General features: G+C 43.5%; 1 protein-coding gene across 1 annotated transcript in view; it reads right to left on the bottom strand.

Moving 5' to 3' along the window:
- Positions 1–14,582, bottom strand: part of ANKRA2 (ankyrin repeat family A member 2) — a 188,648-nt gene that overhangs the window by 69,880 nt on the left and 104,186 nt on the right. Inside the window, exon 5 of the mRNA XM_085632334.1 lies at positions 7,171–7,268. Coding sequence (XP_085488460.1) covers positions 7,171–7,268 — 98 coding nt within the window. The remainder of the gene's footprint in view (positions 1–7,170; positions 7,269–14,582) is intronic.

Genomic DNA, 14,582 nt, shown 5'->3' with positions numbered 1-14,582 from the left:
TGTCATCAAGAAGCTCAAAAACATCAGCATGATGTTTCCTTAAAGAGCGGGCGTTTATATGGGCGGCCTGAATAGGGAGGGGCCCTGCATGGGCACCAGTAAAAGACTGGGAAAATTGGGTCCTGGGACAGCTTGAATCCACAGGAGTCGCACGCCTTATTTAGAGCCCCAGCCATCTCCCAGTTTCCAAACTGGCACGGGGGAGTATGATCTAGGGCCCGCAATTCGGCTGCCGTGAAGCACCATCTAATAGCAAAGGGGCTCACAGGCAGTATGGCTGGAGCTGGCCACTTCCGGGACGCTGACGGCCGCAGACGGGCTTGCCTTAGGCACGCCTTCGGCGCCTCCATGCAGCCCGCATTGAAATAGCCCCATGTGCCAGAGGAGCTAGACCGCCAACTCCCCAAGATGGCGTCTCCTCGTAGCACAACGGGAAACCAGGAAGTAAGTGGCGGCAACAAGAGAGTCAGTAGCGGCCCACAGGCAAAAGTAAATGTGCAAATTGGCAAGTAAAAATGTTATAGTGCAGGTATGCGAACACAGGAATAAAAGCAATTAAAAGCACCGTACAACAGTAAGCAATGCAAGTAGCGTAGCGCGAGGCAGAGAACCCCTAAGGCTTGTTGAGGTAATGGGGTCGCCACTGGGATGGTGCCAGTGCGCAGGGCCCTCGCTCCAGATTATGTTCAACTAACTGCATTGGGGGAAAGATAATGTGCATACATGGGAGTGGTGGTACTAGACCCCACCCCCCCCTTGCGGGCGGGGTGGAGATGTTATGCAATGTCACAAAGTAATTCCAACAGCTTATGTATATTTGTAAATTGGTGCATATGATTGAGTTGTGTATGTGTTTAATAAATGTACTCTTACTTTTATAAAGCAAAGTACAGACTGGACAATCAATTATTGAGTGTTATTTCTGCTCACCTGCAAATGGCGATTACTAGCCCACGTGTATCGCACAAGGGGGTTCATATGTACGGATTAAACACAACATCACTACTCCAAACTATGTATCTCACAAGGGTGATGAAATAGTAGTGACCTAAAAGAGTCACTACTGTGTCTATTAGCAGAGAAAAACTCGCAATAGTCAGAAGTCTTAGTTTATAAAAACGAGAACCCTCACTCACCCAAAGGTGACATGCTTCATCATTGGGTCCCCTCTTACACACTGCCACCGCAAGGTAGACAGTGTGGGCTACAACTCTCTTAAAAAATTGAGAGGAGCGTGAGGTGTTTTACAGAGTAACCAATTTAGGCAACGGGAGTAAGGGACAGAGTACACAATACAAAACAAAAAAGTGCATTAAAATTAGCTCCTGGGTGGCAAAAAATTATTTTTAATAGTAGTCCCCATCGGCTAAGATAAAAGCATGTGATAAAGGACTGAAAAAATATCCTATTTATCAGTGGTCAAGATGTTTCTGCCAGTTTGAACATTAATTCACGGCATTCATCAGGACCTATGATGTTGTCACTCTGTGTATAAACTAAATAATAAAAGCAAAGACAACCATACTTAATTGGATATGGTGAATCTTGGACAAAGGCACCAGCTTCAGTCAGGTCCAAGGTCTACAAAAAATACATATATGCAACATAATTAGTATAGACACCATTGCAAAATCCCTGCACCAAAACACCACGTGAATGTAACATTTCACACGTGGATTCTAACGTTTCAAAGGTGTGCACATTAATACACATCACTCTGAACAAAATAGAGCCTCAAATGCAAAGGAACAAAACCAAAAACACTCACCTAAGGGGTAATGTTAGTTTACCTCTTCCCTACGGGGAGTGTGCTCTCAGATCACAGTTTTCTGAAGGTAGAATCAATAAAAATCATAACGTGAGAAGAGGCAAATCACACTATACATCAGGTCATGTTAGCAAAATGTCCACACATCTAGAAGCAACCTCAATATGCTATATATAGATGGATGGACAACATCGTCTCATCTATGCTTGGTACGGGGCCAACATGCCCCTCCAGCCATTCTCCTTGTTAAAGATGAACATATTGACACGAAAAGCAAGAACCAAAATTATCCTCACCATATACGAGTACTCAAACACGAGTCTCTGATAAGTGTGGCCTCGGCAAAAGACCAGGAAATTGTGCATGTAAAGCTATCCACAGGAAACGAACCTTTACCACAACGGTCATCATGTATATCGAGAAGCCTGTGAAAACAACCCAACGTTCTCTAAATAAGGATACCAACAAAACGCCAACCCTCCATTTACCTGTCGATAAACGGTGTCTAGTCTTTGCGTGGCAACACTCCAAAGGGGAAAGACCAAGTGTGTAGAAATCCTTTTAACGCTTCACCATGCTGCCCGCGATGTCAAAATGCACCCGGAAGTACAGAAACTCATTACCGGGTCACGGGGCACTTGGGTAATGTAGTATGTCCCAGCACAAAAAGGAATTATCGTAAAACCCAAGTATACCGTCCCAAAAAACAGAAGGGAAAAGAGTTCTAAGATATATTCTCCATACACGTCAATGTGGAGACCAAGTGTGTATAAATCTTTAAAACGCTGCACTCTGATGCCCACGATGTCCAAAAGCACCCGGAAGTGCAGACTCTCACTCACGGGTCACGGGGCACTTGGGAAATGTAGTTTATCCCATTTCCAAAAAATGAAAAATTATTATCGTGAATTCCCAAATATACTGTCATATTAACCAAATTAGGAAAAAAGTTAGTAGGATGTATTTGATCTTCTCTAAAAAAGTCAAATGGGATCACAATAACTTTCAGGTTCATAGAGTGAAACGAAATAATGAGTGTAAACAAATTGCAACTCATGCAATAGACATAGCGCATACTCCATCTAACCTGCAGAAAACAATTATACTCGCCAGGTCAAAATCTGCTAACCTTGTCAGAGATTAGTAGACCCAAGGCAGGTTATAAAGAGCCCCATGGGATATCTTCATTCAAGCCACTAATGTGGCTTCCGGTACGGAACACCCAACGTTGTTCCCGACGAAATAATAACGTTTCCAACGGACCCATATTAATGTCATAGTTGGGTTTGTCAATAACCACCCAATGTAGATCATTCTCAGTGTGACCCAGTTCCAAGTAGTGTTTCGTCATGCGTGTATTGGCTTTTTTGCATCGAAAGGTACTACGATGTTCTGTAATCCTCAGACGCACTTTTCTTGCGGTCATGCCAATATAAATCAAGGAACAGGGACATTTAATCATATAAATCACCCCGCTTGAATTACAATTAGTGTGTTTGCTTAATCTCCAGGGTCTATCTGACTGTATATCTACTTCTGTGACCTGTTTAGTGAACGGACACACTGAACAAGATCCACATGGGAAGTGTCCTGTCACTGGTTCCGCATTCCACGGAGTAGTTTGTCTATTTTGACAGTCATTGTTCTCAGGTCTAGTATGGACCATCAGGTCTTGTAGATTACTACTACGTTTCAATGCGAAAATGGGGCGCTCTAGTGTTAGATTTCCAGTGTTGAGGATATGCCAGTTGGAATTAATGGCTTTTTTGATGTTAGTGGTTAAATTTGAGAACGTTGTAACACATACCATTCTCTCAAGACGAGGTTTTGTAAAAGTATCCAAAAGTGCCCCGCTGTCATTATTTCGGGCCCTTTTGGAAGCTCTCTTGACCAGTGATGTTGGGTAATGGCGTAACGCCAATTCTTCAATCAGTTTATTGGCATGTTTTTTATATGGCATGTTTTTTATATTTCATTACGTCCGTACAGTTTCTACTAGCCCACACCACCTCCCTTGAGTAAGCCTCAGACTGCTCTGCAACGCTACCCTCTGAGAGTCAGGCGCTACAATTGGGTGTTTGGTTCCCAGTGAAGGACGAATGTAGTCATGTTATTTGTACAGGCCTCACAGATACTGCCTAGTGTTACAACACGGCCAAAGACAAATAACAACTTTGTGCGCGCTGAACTTAGTCCTTGTACAGAATGTTCAAGGTGTCCTGTTAGAGTGCCTACGAAAAGGTGTTGAAAGCAAATGTAAAATGGCGATGTCTTAACCGGGCCTCAATACCGCCACATGACAATACCTTGAAACAAAGAAGTAAATACTGTCTGACCGCTTTTACCAACATATGTAGCAGTTCCAGGATATGAGGTGTTAACAAATTCTATGGCATTACAGAGATCAAAATTCAACAGATGAGGATACAACAGGCATCGCCTTCGATCCCGACCCTGTAAATAGTTTTCCGGATCCTCAACCTCAAATATATATGCATTACTGGCTAATGATTGGGGAGAGGATGTAGCCTTACAGCTAGAGCGGTTGACCTCGAAGCTGGGGAACCGTGTTTGAGTCTCAGCAACAAAGCTCAACATCCTGTGATTCTGGGCAAATCACTTAATCTCCCCGTGCCTAACAAAAATGAATGTATCCATCTGTAACAAAACTGCTGCTCATGTAAAGCGCTCCGATACCGGATATCTTCGGGTCTAGTTTGCGCTATATAAAACTCTAAAAAAAAAAATAATGATGTATTCCCTAGTGGTCCTTAAAATCCCCTGTAAGTACTAGATTAGATGCCTTTTCCAGGTTGGCATACCTATTAGCAGGCTGATCTATAAAATCAAAAAGTAGAACATATTTTGGGTTGACACTAGAAGCAAAACTGTTGTTTTAAAAACAAATGACAACCATATTAAAATTATTATTCTAAGTCAAATGAAAGACCGGGAACAGATCACAATACGTGGGAATTTGGCATGTTATCTTAAACCAAGAGGTTAAACCAGCCGGGCAGCCCCATGGATGAGGGAATAGCAGGGGTTGTGTAACATGTGAAACCATCACAAAAACCTCATTGGTGGACCAATTTTACTGTAGCAAAAATATACTGTGAGAATGTAATCAACCCAACTTTCAAGACTCAATTTACTTAAATATCACAGCAATGGTCCAGCTCAATAGTTTAATTAAATTGGACACCCCACATGACTGGAGTTTGACATTGCTCCTGGGGCAGGGGAGGAACATCAGCTAAGCAAGAATCATCCTTTGAGATGAGTAGCTGTATAGCGTAGTCCTGGACACCTCAGTCCGGATACTCTCGTTAGCCACTGGAAATCTTCCAAGTCAATAATTCTCGGGCATACTAATAGAGCTCCATACCGAATATGGGTGGGGACCAGAGTTTCCACATAAGGATGAGCGAGGTAATTTAGCTTGCAAGTCATCTCAATGTCCGCTTCAAGCCTATATAAAAGAAACCCAGGGGTAAAACCTTCTATTGAACCTGGGCTATCAAATCAAATAGGACGAATATAACAGTTCATCCACCACATGCGAATTTCTTAAATTAACAATTATACAACCTCCTATAAATTCATTTGCCATGGGGACCACCCAACCCACTCTCCATGCAAACAAAATATCGTTAAACAACTGGACCAGATTTTTAATGCTCCTAGACAACCAATGAGTGACCTTGTTGATAAGCTGCTCTGTGGTTTTGTTCTTACTAAATAACTACCATTCAATTGTTTTCTGTTATTATCCGAGTTTAGCCTTAGTGGGTGTGGGGCAGGGGGATGGGATGAATAGACGATTGAAGCTGGTACATCTGAAATCTTGAACAGTATTGCGTAACTATGTGAAATCCAATGTAACCCACTATTAATATTGAAAAACGAATAAACATGATTTTTTTTTTTTTTAAAAGCTGCTCTGTGGTTTCCACTGCCTGATCGGTTAGTGTAGGCACGTCGTCCAGAACTAAAACGTAGGGACAGGCAGATGGAGGTAAATGGCATACAGAAGTAATGTTGAGATGTGCGAGTTAGAGCTTGCATTATAAGTGACAGACAATGCACTTTTCGTCTAGATGTTCCTTATATCCTCTATCTGGTTAATCACTGCTGTGCAAGAATTGGATCTATTATTAGAAATGACCCCTAACAAGTTCCCCTTCCCTTTCCCTTTAATCCTACCCTCGTTTGGGAGCATCGCTGTAGAGACTGAGATACCAGGTCTATATGCAGGAAAAGGATTAGCAATTGTCCCTCTTGACCCCACAGAAAGCAGTTGCATTTCAATAGAGCCATATACTATAATATAACATAATTGACATAAACTGATGTCAAGAATGCTTTTACATTTTTCACTAATCTGCACAACAATTTCCTTCTTAAGGTCATCCAAAGTATGTTTCTCAGTAGGCCTAATGTATACTGCTTTCAAGTGTATCCCAGTTCCTTTGATTAGGCCCCCTTTTTTGTTTTACGTCAGGAGCAGTATCTGGTTTGGGTGGGGTGGCAAGGGCGGTATCTGCTCCAGGATTAGCCTCATTGGCCCCATCTGACCCAGGGCCACTGGACTGAGTGGCCATAGAGGAGTTGGATTGACTAGCAGATAAAATATGTAAGTCCAGGGTTTTGGAAGTAAGAGAGCAGTCTTTCTGCCAGTTGTATTTCTTTATCCATAACCCTCACTGTCCACACCTAAAAAACTTCCCACAGCCCTCAATTGTTGAAGCAACTCATTGGTTAAATAAACAAACTTCTGCAACAGCACCTTAAAAAGTGTGTCACGCAAATTGTAGTAGCTACATGAGGGTGGACCAGCCTGGCCTCCTCTGGCGAAGACCAACACGCACTTGGCCCAGTCTTTGTCTGGGCACACGGCTGGATGCTTCGGGCTCCTAACAAGGATTTAAGCGTTCAACTCAGGTGACAGAGTACCCACCTCCAATATCAAAGGGGCATGGGCTTTGGAGTCCCTTACCCAATAGCACCAGAAAAAGTACTGTCAAATTTGTGATTTGAAATAAACTATCACATTCTGTTCTTCTGTAGTAGTCTGGGTGATGACTAAAGGTGTTCTGATCCACAACTGTGTTTAAGTAACAGACTCGGCAATTAGGAAAAAGCACAAGCTGGTTAACACAATAGACCTGAAAATGAAATCTAACCTGTGATTATTTTTAAAACATGTAATCCAGCAAAATACAGGATGTACATAAGTACTTCAAATTTGTACATGGTCGTTTACTCTGTCCCAAATGTAGATAATCATGATTGCTTTATTTTGTTGTACAACACTTTGTATGTCTTGCAATTAACCAAATAAAAATATAATTAAATAAAACATGGATCAAAAATGTAACAAATGCATGAGTTGTTCTTACATTCTGCAGCAAAAATTCCACAACAGCAATCTGCCCATGAGCAGCAGCCCACATCAGAGGAGTAAAGCCTTCTTCGTCAATAACGTTGATTACATTTTCTGGTGAAAAGATAAACACATTTATTCTAGTAATCTATTCCAATATTTATAGTTGTTGAGAGTATGCAGCATAGTACAATACAAAACCACTGCCAGAAACCTTGATCCCACAACCACCTATATTAAACACACACAAATATATTATTCAACATTCGTAATCTAAAAAAGAACTCAAAAGAGAAGATGTTACTGCCTTTTTCATGCATCTTCAGTATATAAAGATCTAACAGAGAACATATAGATGTGGGCCAGTGAGCGAACTTCAACACCAAATATAAAAGAGTTCTCCAAATAGATAAAAATTATAAATATGCCTTATCTGAGCTTGTGACCTATAAACTAATATTAATCTTAATCGAATTGAGATGTTTACTTCATATTGGTGTGAGGCAACAACGGACGACTGAAACGGTAGTGCCTAATTTGTCATTCTTCAGCTACTGAAGAGCCTTCCCAGTTCACTGGTCTTTTGGCTACCCTGCAGATCCAAGATACTACAAGAATCCTTTTGTGCAAGTTTGGAGACACAAGATATTGCTTAAGCAGCCTGCACTGGGCACTAAATTGAGTTTCCTAGGTTAACAGTTGCTGCAGAAGGATATCGTATTAGGTGGGTTGACCAGTTTGTCCTTCATTCTTTGATAACCAAACAAAGTCACCTAGTGGACTGGGACAGCTGGGGTAGATTTAAATATTAATATTATAATGATCAACAAGGCCTCAATACATTTGATTAATCAAACTCCGTTTCAAACGTAGCACAGAGGAAATATATTACAGTTTGCAGCGCATCGTAAGAATCAGTAGAAAACAGAAAATGCTCTGTGTGGTGTTTTTTTCCCTTTAGATGACAATACGTACAGCTACTTCTTCCTCAACCTTTATTGTGCACTTTTCAAGAACTTACTCCAGATATTCCATGACAGAGGCCACTGCAGGGGAAAGCACACCCTGAGAAGGGAGAATTCTTAAGTTGTTGTATTGTATTAGAGTCGCTTATGAAATGCTAAATCAATGTTCAGAGTTCAAGTCGGGAACAAAAAAAGGAACAGCCTGCTGTACCAGTCGGTGTGTCTATCGTCCTTCTCCCAAGCCTATTCTCAGTGGGACTGGCACTTGTTACCTACCAGATGCCCTTCCAAGAGAGATGGCATTTGAGGCTTCTTAGCTTGCTCATGCCTTGGCACCATCTTATCTGTAGGCCCTGATGTTGTGTCAAAGGGGCTTTGGCATTCATCGATGCATATGCCATCAGTGCGCGGTGAAGGCACAGGAAATAGGCTCAGCAAGTACCCAAGCGAAAGAAAAAGTTTTTTTGAGCATCTGAGTATTCTGCTGTAGACTGAAGCCTTGGAGGCAACTTGGGAGTATCTAGTATTTGGCTTATGAGGCACAATGCGGGCATCAGAGTGCAATCTTGGATATTAAGGAAGTGCTCTGGTTTTCCAAGACTTCTGCCAGTGGATAAGTTAGACACATTTGAAACTAGTAAAGCACAGTTGAAACCAGCAAGGAACTAATAGAAAGATTGCTGTTCCTTTATCTCACAGCATCCATTGGGCAATGCCTGCAGACATGCCTAGCGGGCACCGGGGTGGTCTACTGTCATGTTCTGTGCTTATCAAATCCATGCCTGCAGTACCTGCTGAGCACGGGCACTGGATGTTGGGCACAGGCCATGTCCAGGAATTAGTGAAGGTACCCTCAGTGCTCACTGGGAACAGTGCATGGCCTTTGTATACGGTTCTCAAATAATACAGACCTACGACCAAATGTCCTCCACGGCAAAGCCACCTATCACCTCTCCTCAACTCACCATCCAAATAATGCAATTCTTACCTTACATTACAAAATTAATTTCCTTGTGCTTACAAGTTACAGAACCTCTACCATCATTTTACTAATTGATTGCATACAGCACTCAATAATTCACCGGCATCTAGAAATTTCTCCCTTACTGACAAAATCGGACACTGATCACAATCACTATCTGAGAAGCCCTCTGGTAGCCTCAAGAGGCAATTTAGAGCACTGTTCTATAACATTGGTAAGTGTTCCACAGTAAAACTGAACTATTGCAACATATCTATCCACCGGTTAGCCCTCTCTGCTCCTTCCAAGTAAAGATGTGAACCACAGGCTGGTCTTTAACACAAAAGTAAACCTCCATAACTCAAATCTGAAGTGTTGAATCGCCCATGAGAAAGCTAGCGCCTTCAGCTTAACAATTGAATTGCATGCCTCCGTCCCATTCAGTGAACAGAAGAAAGAGCTGTGAGAAAGTGGAATCTTACTTGCATGGTATGCCACCACTTTTTGCTGAATTGCTGATGTACTTTGACTGAGTGTGCCCTGGGCTCCTGCCAATCAGGTACCCAGGGCCTATGTTCCTTCCCTAAAACTGCATGAAGCCTAAACCCAATTGGCATCTCTGGCCACATGTCAGCCCCTGGTAAATGGTACCCTAGGTACCCAGGGCCTTGTGATCAGAGAAGGCCCCTAAGGGCTGCAGCACTTATTGTCCCACCCTTGGAGGCCCTGTACCCTGACACACACACACTGCCTTTGCAGGCGGAGTGTCTTGGTGCAGAACAAAACAGAGTCGACATGACACACATCCCTGTGTGCCATGCCCACAACACACACTGCCCTGGCATACCTCAGTCACCCCTCTAGCTGGGTGCCCTATGCCAGTGGTGTGGTTACAAGTGCATGAGCCCTGTACCCCTACAGTACCCAGGCCCATTCCTGGGCACTGTAAGTGCAGTGCTGCCATTAAGAGTATATGGTGCTGGGAGGTCGTCAACACGAACTCCACAGCACCATGATGGCTACACTGAAGACTGAAAAGATTGGTATCAAACTTCTCAGCACATTAAACCCGCACTGATGCCAGTGTGGGATTTAATGTAAGATGCACGACAGAGGGCAACTTAGAGTTGCCCCCGGAACCTAACCTACAATCCACGTCCTGTCTGAGGGGCTGCCTAGGCTGCCACACAGCAGACATGTTGCTGGACCCCTGAGCAGAGCGCCATCCGCTCTCCTGGGCCTGCAACAATGCACACCCTGGGCAAGTTGCTAGGTGTCCTCCCCCAGGATGGGCAGGGGAAGCTTCAAAGGCATGCCGCCTTTGTGAGCTTCTCCAGGCCACTTGCTGTACTCAGCAACTGGCCCCCACCGGTTCTGACCCCCACTCTGGTGGGAAGACTGGCGGGAAACCCCAAGGGAGGAAAGGGGGTGTGCCAGCCTCTGCCAACCCCACCCCTCAGGTGGGGAAGGCGAGGTGAAGCACATCTCCGGGCTCTCGCCATCTTGAAGATGGGGAACCCTGCCCAATCAGGACTAGGCTACTGCCCCCCTCCCACAGGAAAGTGGAAGGATAGGGGATGTACCCACCCCAGGGAAGGGACCCATTGGTCCCTGCCCTTTACCTACCTGTAACGCCCCTAAATGTAGTATTTGGGGGCACCCTGAACCTTCCTTCCGCAGAACCCGATTCTGAAACAAGCAAGAAGAACAAGAAGAAAGAAGACCTGCCGTGCAGCTGCTAACAAGAGGAAGACACCAACTGACTTGGCCCCAGCCCTACAGGCCTGTCGACCCTCGAACCTGCGCCTGCTAAACCCCGGCGTCTCCAGTAATCTGCAACCTCAAAAACCCCGGAGGACCTGGCTGCCTTGTGACTTTAAAAGACTGGGATTCCCACGAGCAGTGGTTCTACTCAAAGCAAGTAACAGACCCATGGCACCAGCCAGGAACCGAGACTCCTGCACACTCTGCACCCACCAAGCCTGGCCTGTGCCGGAGTGGACAAAGACCACGAGGACGTCCCGCCGGTGACTGTGACCCCGAATCCAGCACCCAAGGACCCTCCTCGACGACACCTGCAGCCTCAACACCAGAGACCCCCCAACCGCGACTAGCTGAGGGTAAGATTTCCCAAAGCGAAAAGACACCCCTGCACCCGGCGCCCTGCGGCTCCCTGTGCCCAACTCCTGGGTGCCTACCTAAGCTACAGCTTCCCAACTTACCTGTCGAAGTGGTGGTCGCACCTAAAGAATCTTCGTCCCCGAGCTTGCAGCCTTTGTTTGTCACTGAGCTTCTCCATTGAAATCCATTGAGTGCCCGACGGCTCAAAAGCACCCTGCACTCTGCACCCTGTAAGTGACCAGGAGCCCAGCTCCCACAGCCACGTGGCCCGCTTGCCAGCAGCCAACAACCAAAGGCCCCCTGCCCGCCATAGGATAACATTGGGCCTAACTCTCTCTGCACCCGGCTGCCCCTGTGCCACTGAGGGTGTAACAACTGTACCTACCTGACCCTGGGAGACCCCGGAGTCTATGCCTAGAACCTTAACTCTGCCAGTTGAGTACTTACCTAAAAGCCGATAACTCACTTTTCTTCCATAGGGTAACATTGACTGGTTTCACTTGGAGATTCTTCTAAGTGTCGAGTTTTGAAACTTTAAAATATTCACTAAAAATCAGCCGATCAACGAAAACGAAATTACTCACCTGCTATCAGGAGAGATCCCAGTGCTGGATCTTGGTGCCCAGCACTGACCCTGAAAAGTAATTACAACCGTACTTACCTATAACTTGATTTTCCTCCATAGGATAACATTGCCTAGTTTTTGCCAGAAATTCTTCGAAGTGTCGATTTTTAAAACGTACAAATATTCCTTAAAAATCGCCTGTGTAACAAAAACGATTTCTTTCAACTGTTTACAGGAAATGCACCAGGGTTGAATCCAGGATCCAACCCCGAGTAAGAAAATCTTGTGTAAAGTAACTGCATTTACTTAAAAAGTCCCATTGAGGTCAATGTTATAATTGTGCTTGAATTGTGTTGCCCATTGCAACAACTGTATCTATTGCATTCAAAAGTCTATTGCCTATCGAAAGCATCTCATTCTGAGAAAGTATTTTGATACAGATTGTTGGTTCTAAAATAAAACAACCATATATTTTTTTATACAAACCATTGGCCTAGAGTTCAGTTATTGAGTGTGTGAGACCATTTGCTGACTGAGTGTGTACAACAAATGTTTTACACTGTCCTCTGATACTGCCTTATTGCTCGACCAAGCCACCACTTTAGAGAGTAAGGTTATATCTAACTTAAGCCTCTGCCAAACCTCTGGGGACTGTCGACTCTGTGCACACTGTACCTATTTGGGAACAGTATATACAGGGCCACTTTCTTACAAGAGCTACTACTCTCTCTTCCCATTCTAACAACTGGGAAAGTACAGCCCTTCGAGTCATTCAAACTGGCATCTATCGCTACTATGGTTTTCAATTTTAAATCAAAATACTTCAACATTGGCATCTAGCTCATTGCTTCTGGCAGCACCTTATTGACCACCATTTCACACTCCGAAGTCCAATCGTATTTGGGTCATTTATTCAACAACTGCTTTATACGTTGAACCACACAAGAAAAGGTATGAATACATTTTGATTGGGTTTCATTTTATGCCAATGTCCCTCTTGTGTCTCCACCGGAGCAAATGATCATCTTGTCTAGTGACTAATACCTTCCCTATGGTTTCTAGGTCCTTAAAGGTAATCTACATTATGGTATACCCAACCCGGTTGATTCTAGTGCCATCTTTCCCCCAAGACTGATTTCAGGAGGTTAAGAACTCAATATTTTTTTTGACAAAGATCACCCCTCTGTTTTTGTCTCCAATCAGTGTATATAGTAAGCCTGAGTCAGCTAACACCAACATCTTTTTTGCCATTAATGTTCACCTTACATTAAGATACTGTCACTTTTTCACTGTACACATCATCTTCCATGCTTCACACTTGGAGAATTATTTTCTTTACACCATCATTTACTTCCTCTACACAGTGTATCTTTTCATTCTCACACATGAGTGCATTGTGCCCACACTTCTAACAAAATAATTACGGCTGTTGGACCTGTGGTTCTGGTTGCCCTAACTGTAGCATTTACTCTTGGTATCCCTCCCAGAAACTCCTTTCTCACCAAATGGTGTCCCTCTGCGCTCTCGCACCTTTCCTTAAATGTTTAACCCCATACAATGGACACTTCATTAACCATTCAATCCTATTGTCCTGAACTGAATTTCTTTCACCCACCCTGTGGTAAGTCCCATTCCCTTAACTATGGCAATGACTCTCTTGAAGTCTGGACTTTTTGCCAAAGGTTTCTCTGCAGTTTCAAGTTGTTGGTGCATCTCTTCAATTCGTACCTTATTACTCACTCTACATTTTGTAGACTTGGCAGATGATGCATAACGAATGTGACTTGATTATGCATAGCCCATGTCAAAACTGCTTGTACAAGCCTTGACAGTGAGTATGTCTTTGTTCCTTTTTGCTTTTGTAAAACATTGCTGTTGTTTTGACTGTATTGCTGTGATAAATTTGCCTTGCACTTGAATCTATAATACTTTTAATGCCCGAAAAACTGTATTTGGTATTAATACATTTAAATGATGTACTGTTGTTTCCTGTGTGCATTACCCCCGACCTGAAAGATGATTAGGTATGCACCGACATCCTGTGTGTGTTGCATCTGTTATTGTCACAGTGGGGAACAGGCTTCTAAATTATTTGTCTTATGTCTAATTCTCCTCTTTCCACCATGGATTCTTTTTTTGCAGCTTACTTGTCACAACTACTAGATCATCCCAAACCCAACTTTATCTGTGACCACTCATTCATGAACCGGCCTCATATGTAAGCCTGCACACGAAGAGGATTCATAAAAATATAATTGACAACATTTTCATTACAGGTCTCAATGCAAAGCATGATAAAAGCCAACATGTTCGTTTGGAGCCACTCTTCTGGTCTGTGTGGTTACTACAATTGTAGTGTTTGCATCCAAATCCGTATCAAAGACTCTTTGAAGGGCAATGCCTTAACATTTACAGTAAAACCCAATTGATGAAGAGAGTGAATAGCACGGTTTGTACTGGTCTTACATTCCAGGAATGAATTTCCATTGATTAACCAATCATCCAAATATATACAAGCATAAATGCACTGTCCTCCAGGAAGAGCTGCACCTACTCCTAAGCACTATATAAAAACGTTTGGGGCAGATTTTATCCCATACTGTAAAACCTTATACTTGTATTGATTGTGCCTAAGTACAAACCAGAGGTACTTTCAATGATCTTTGTACACAAGAACTTGAAAGTGTCTTTTAAGTCTAACATAGCCAGACAGTACCCACTCTCCATCAAGGCTATGAGTTCTTGTGGGGTCGTCACCCGAAATTGCTTTGTCTTCATAAATTTGTTTTGGAAGCACAAGTCCAGTATAGTTCCTA

This window comes from Triturus cristatus, chromosome 2_1 (genome assembly GCF_964204655.1).
Source record: "Triturus cristatus chromosome 2_1, aTriCri1.1, whole genome shotgun sequence".
NCBI classification, from domain to species: domain Eukaryota; kingdom Metazoa; phylum Chordata; class Amphibia; order Caudata; family Salamandridae; genus Triturus; species Triturus cristatus.
The sequence above is the reverse complement of the archived record's forward strand: the minus strand, read 5'-3'. Positions and strand labels throughout refer to the sequence as shown.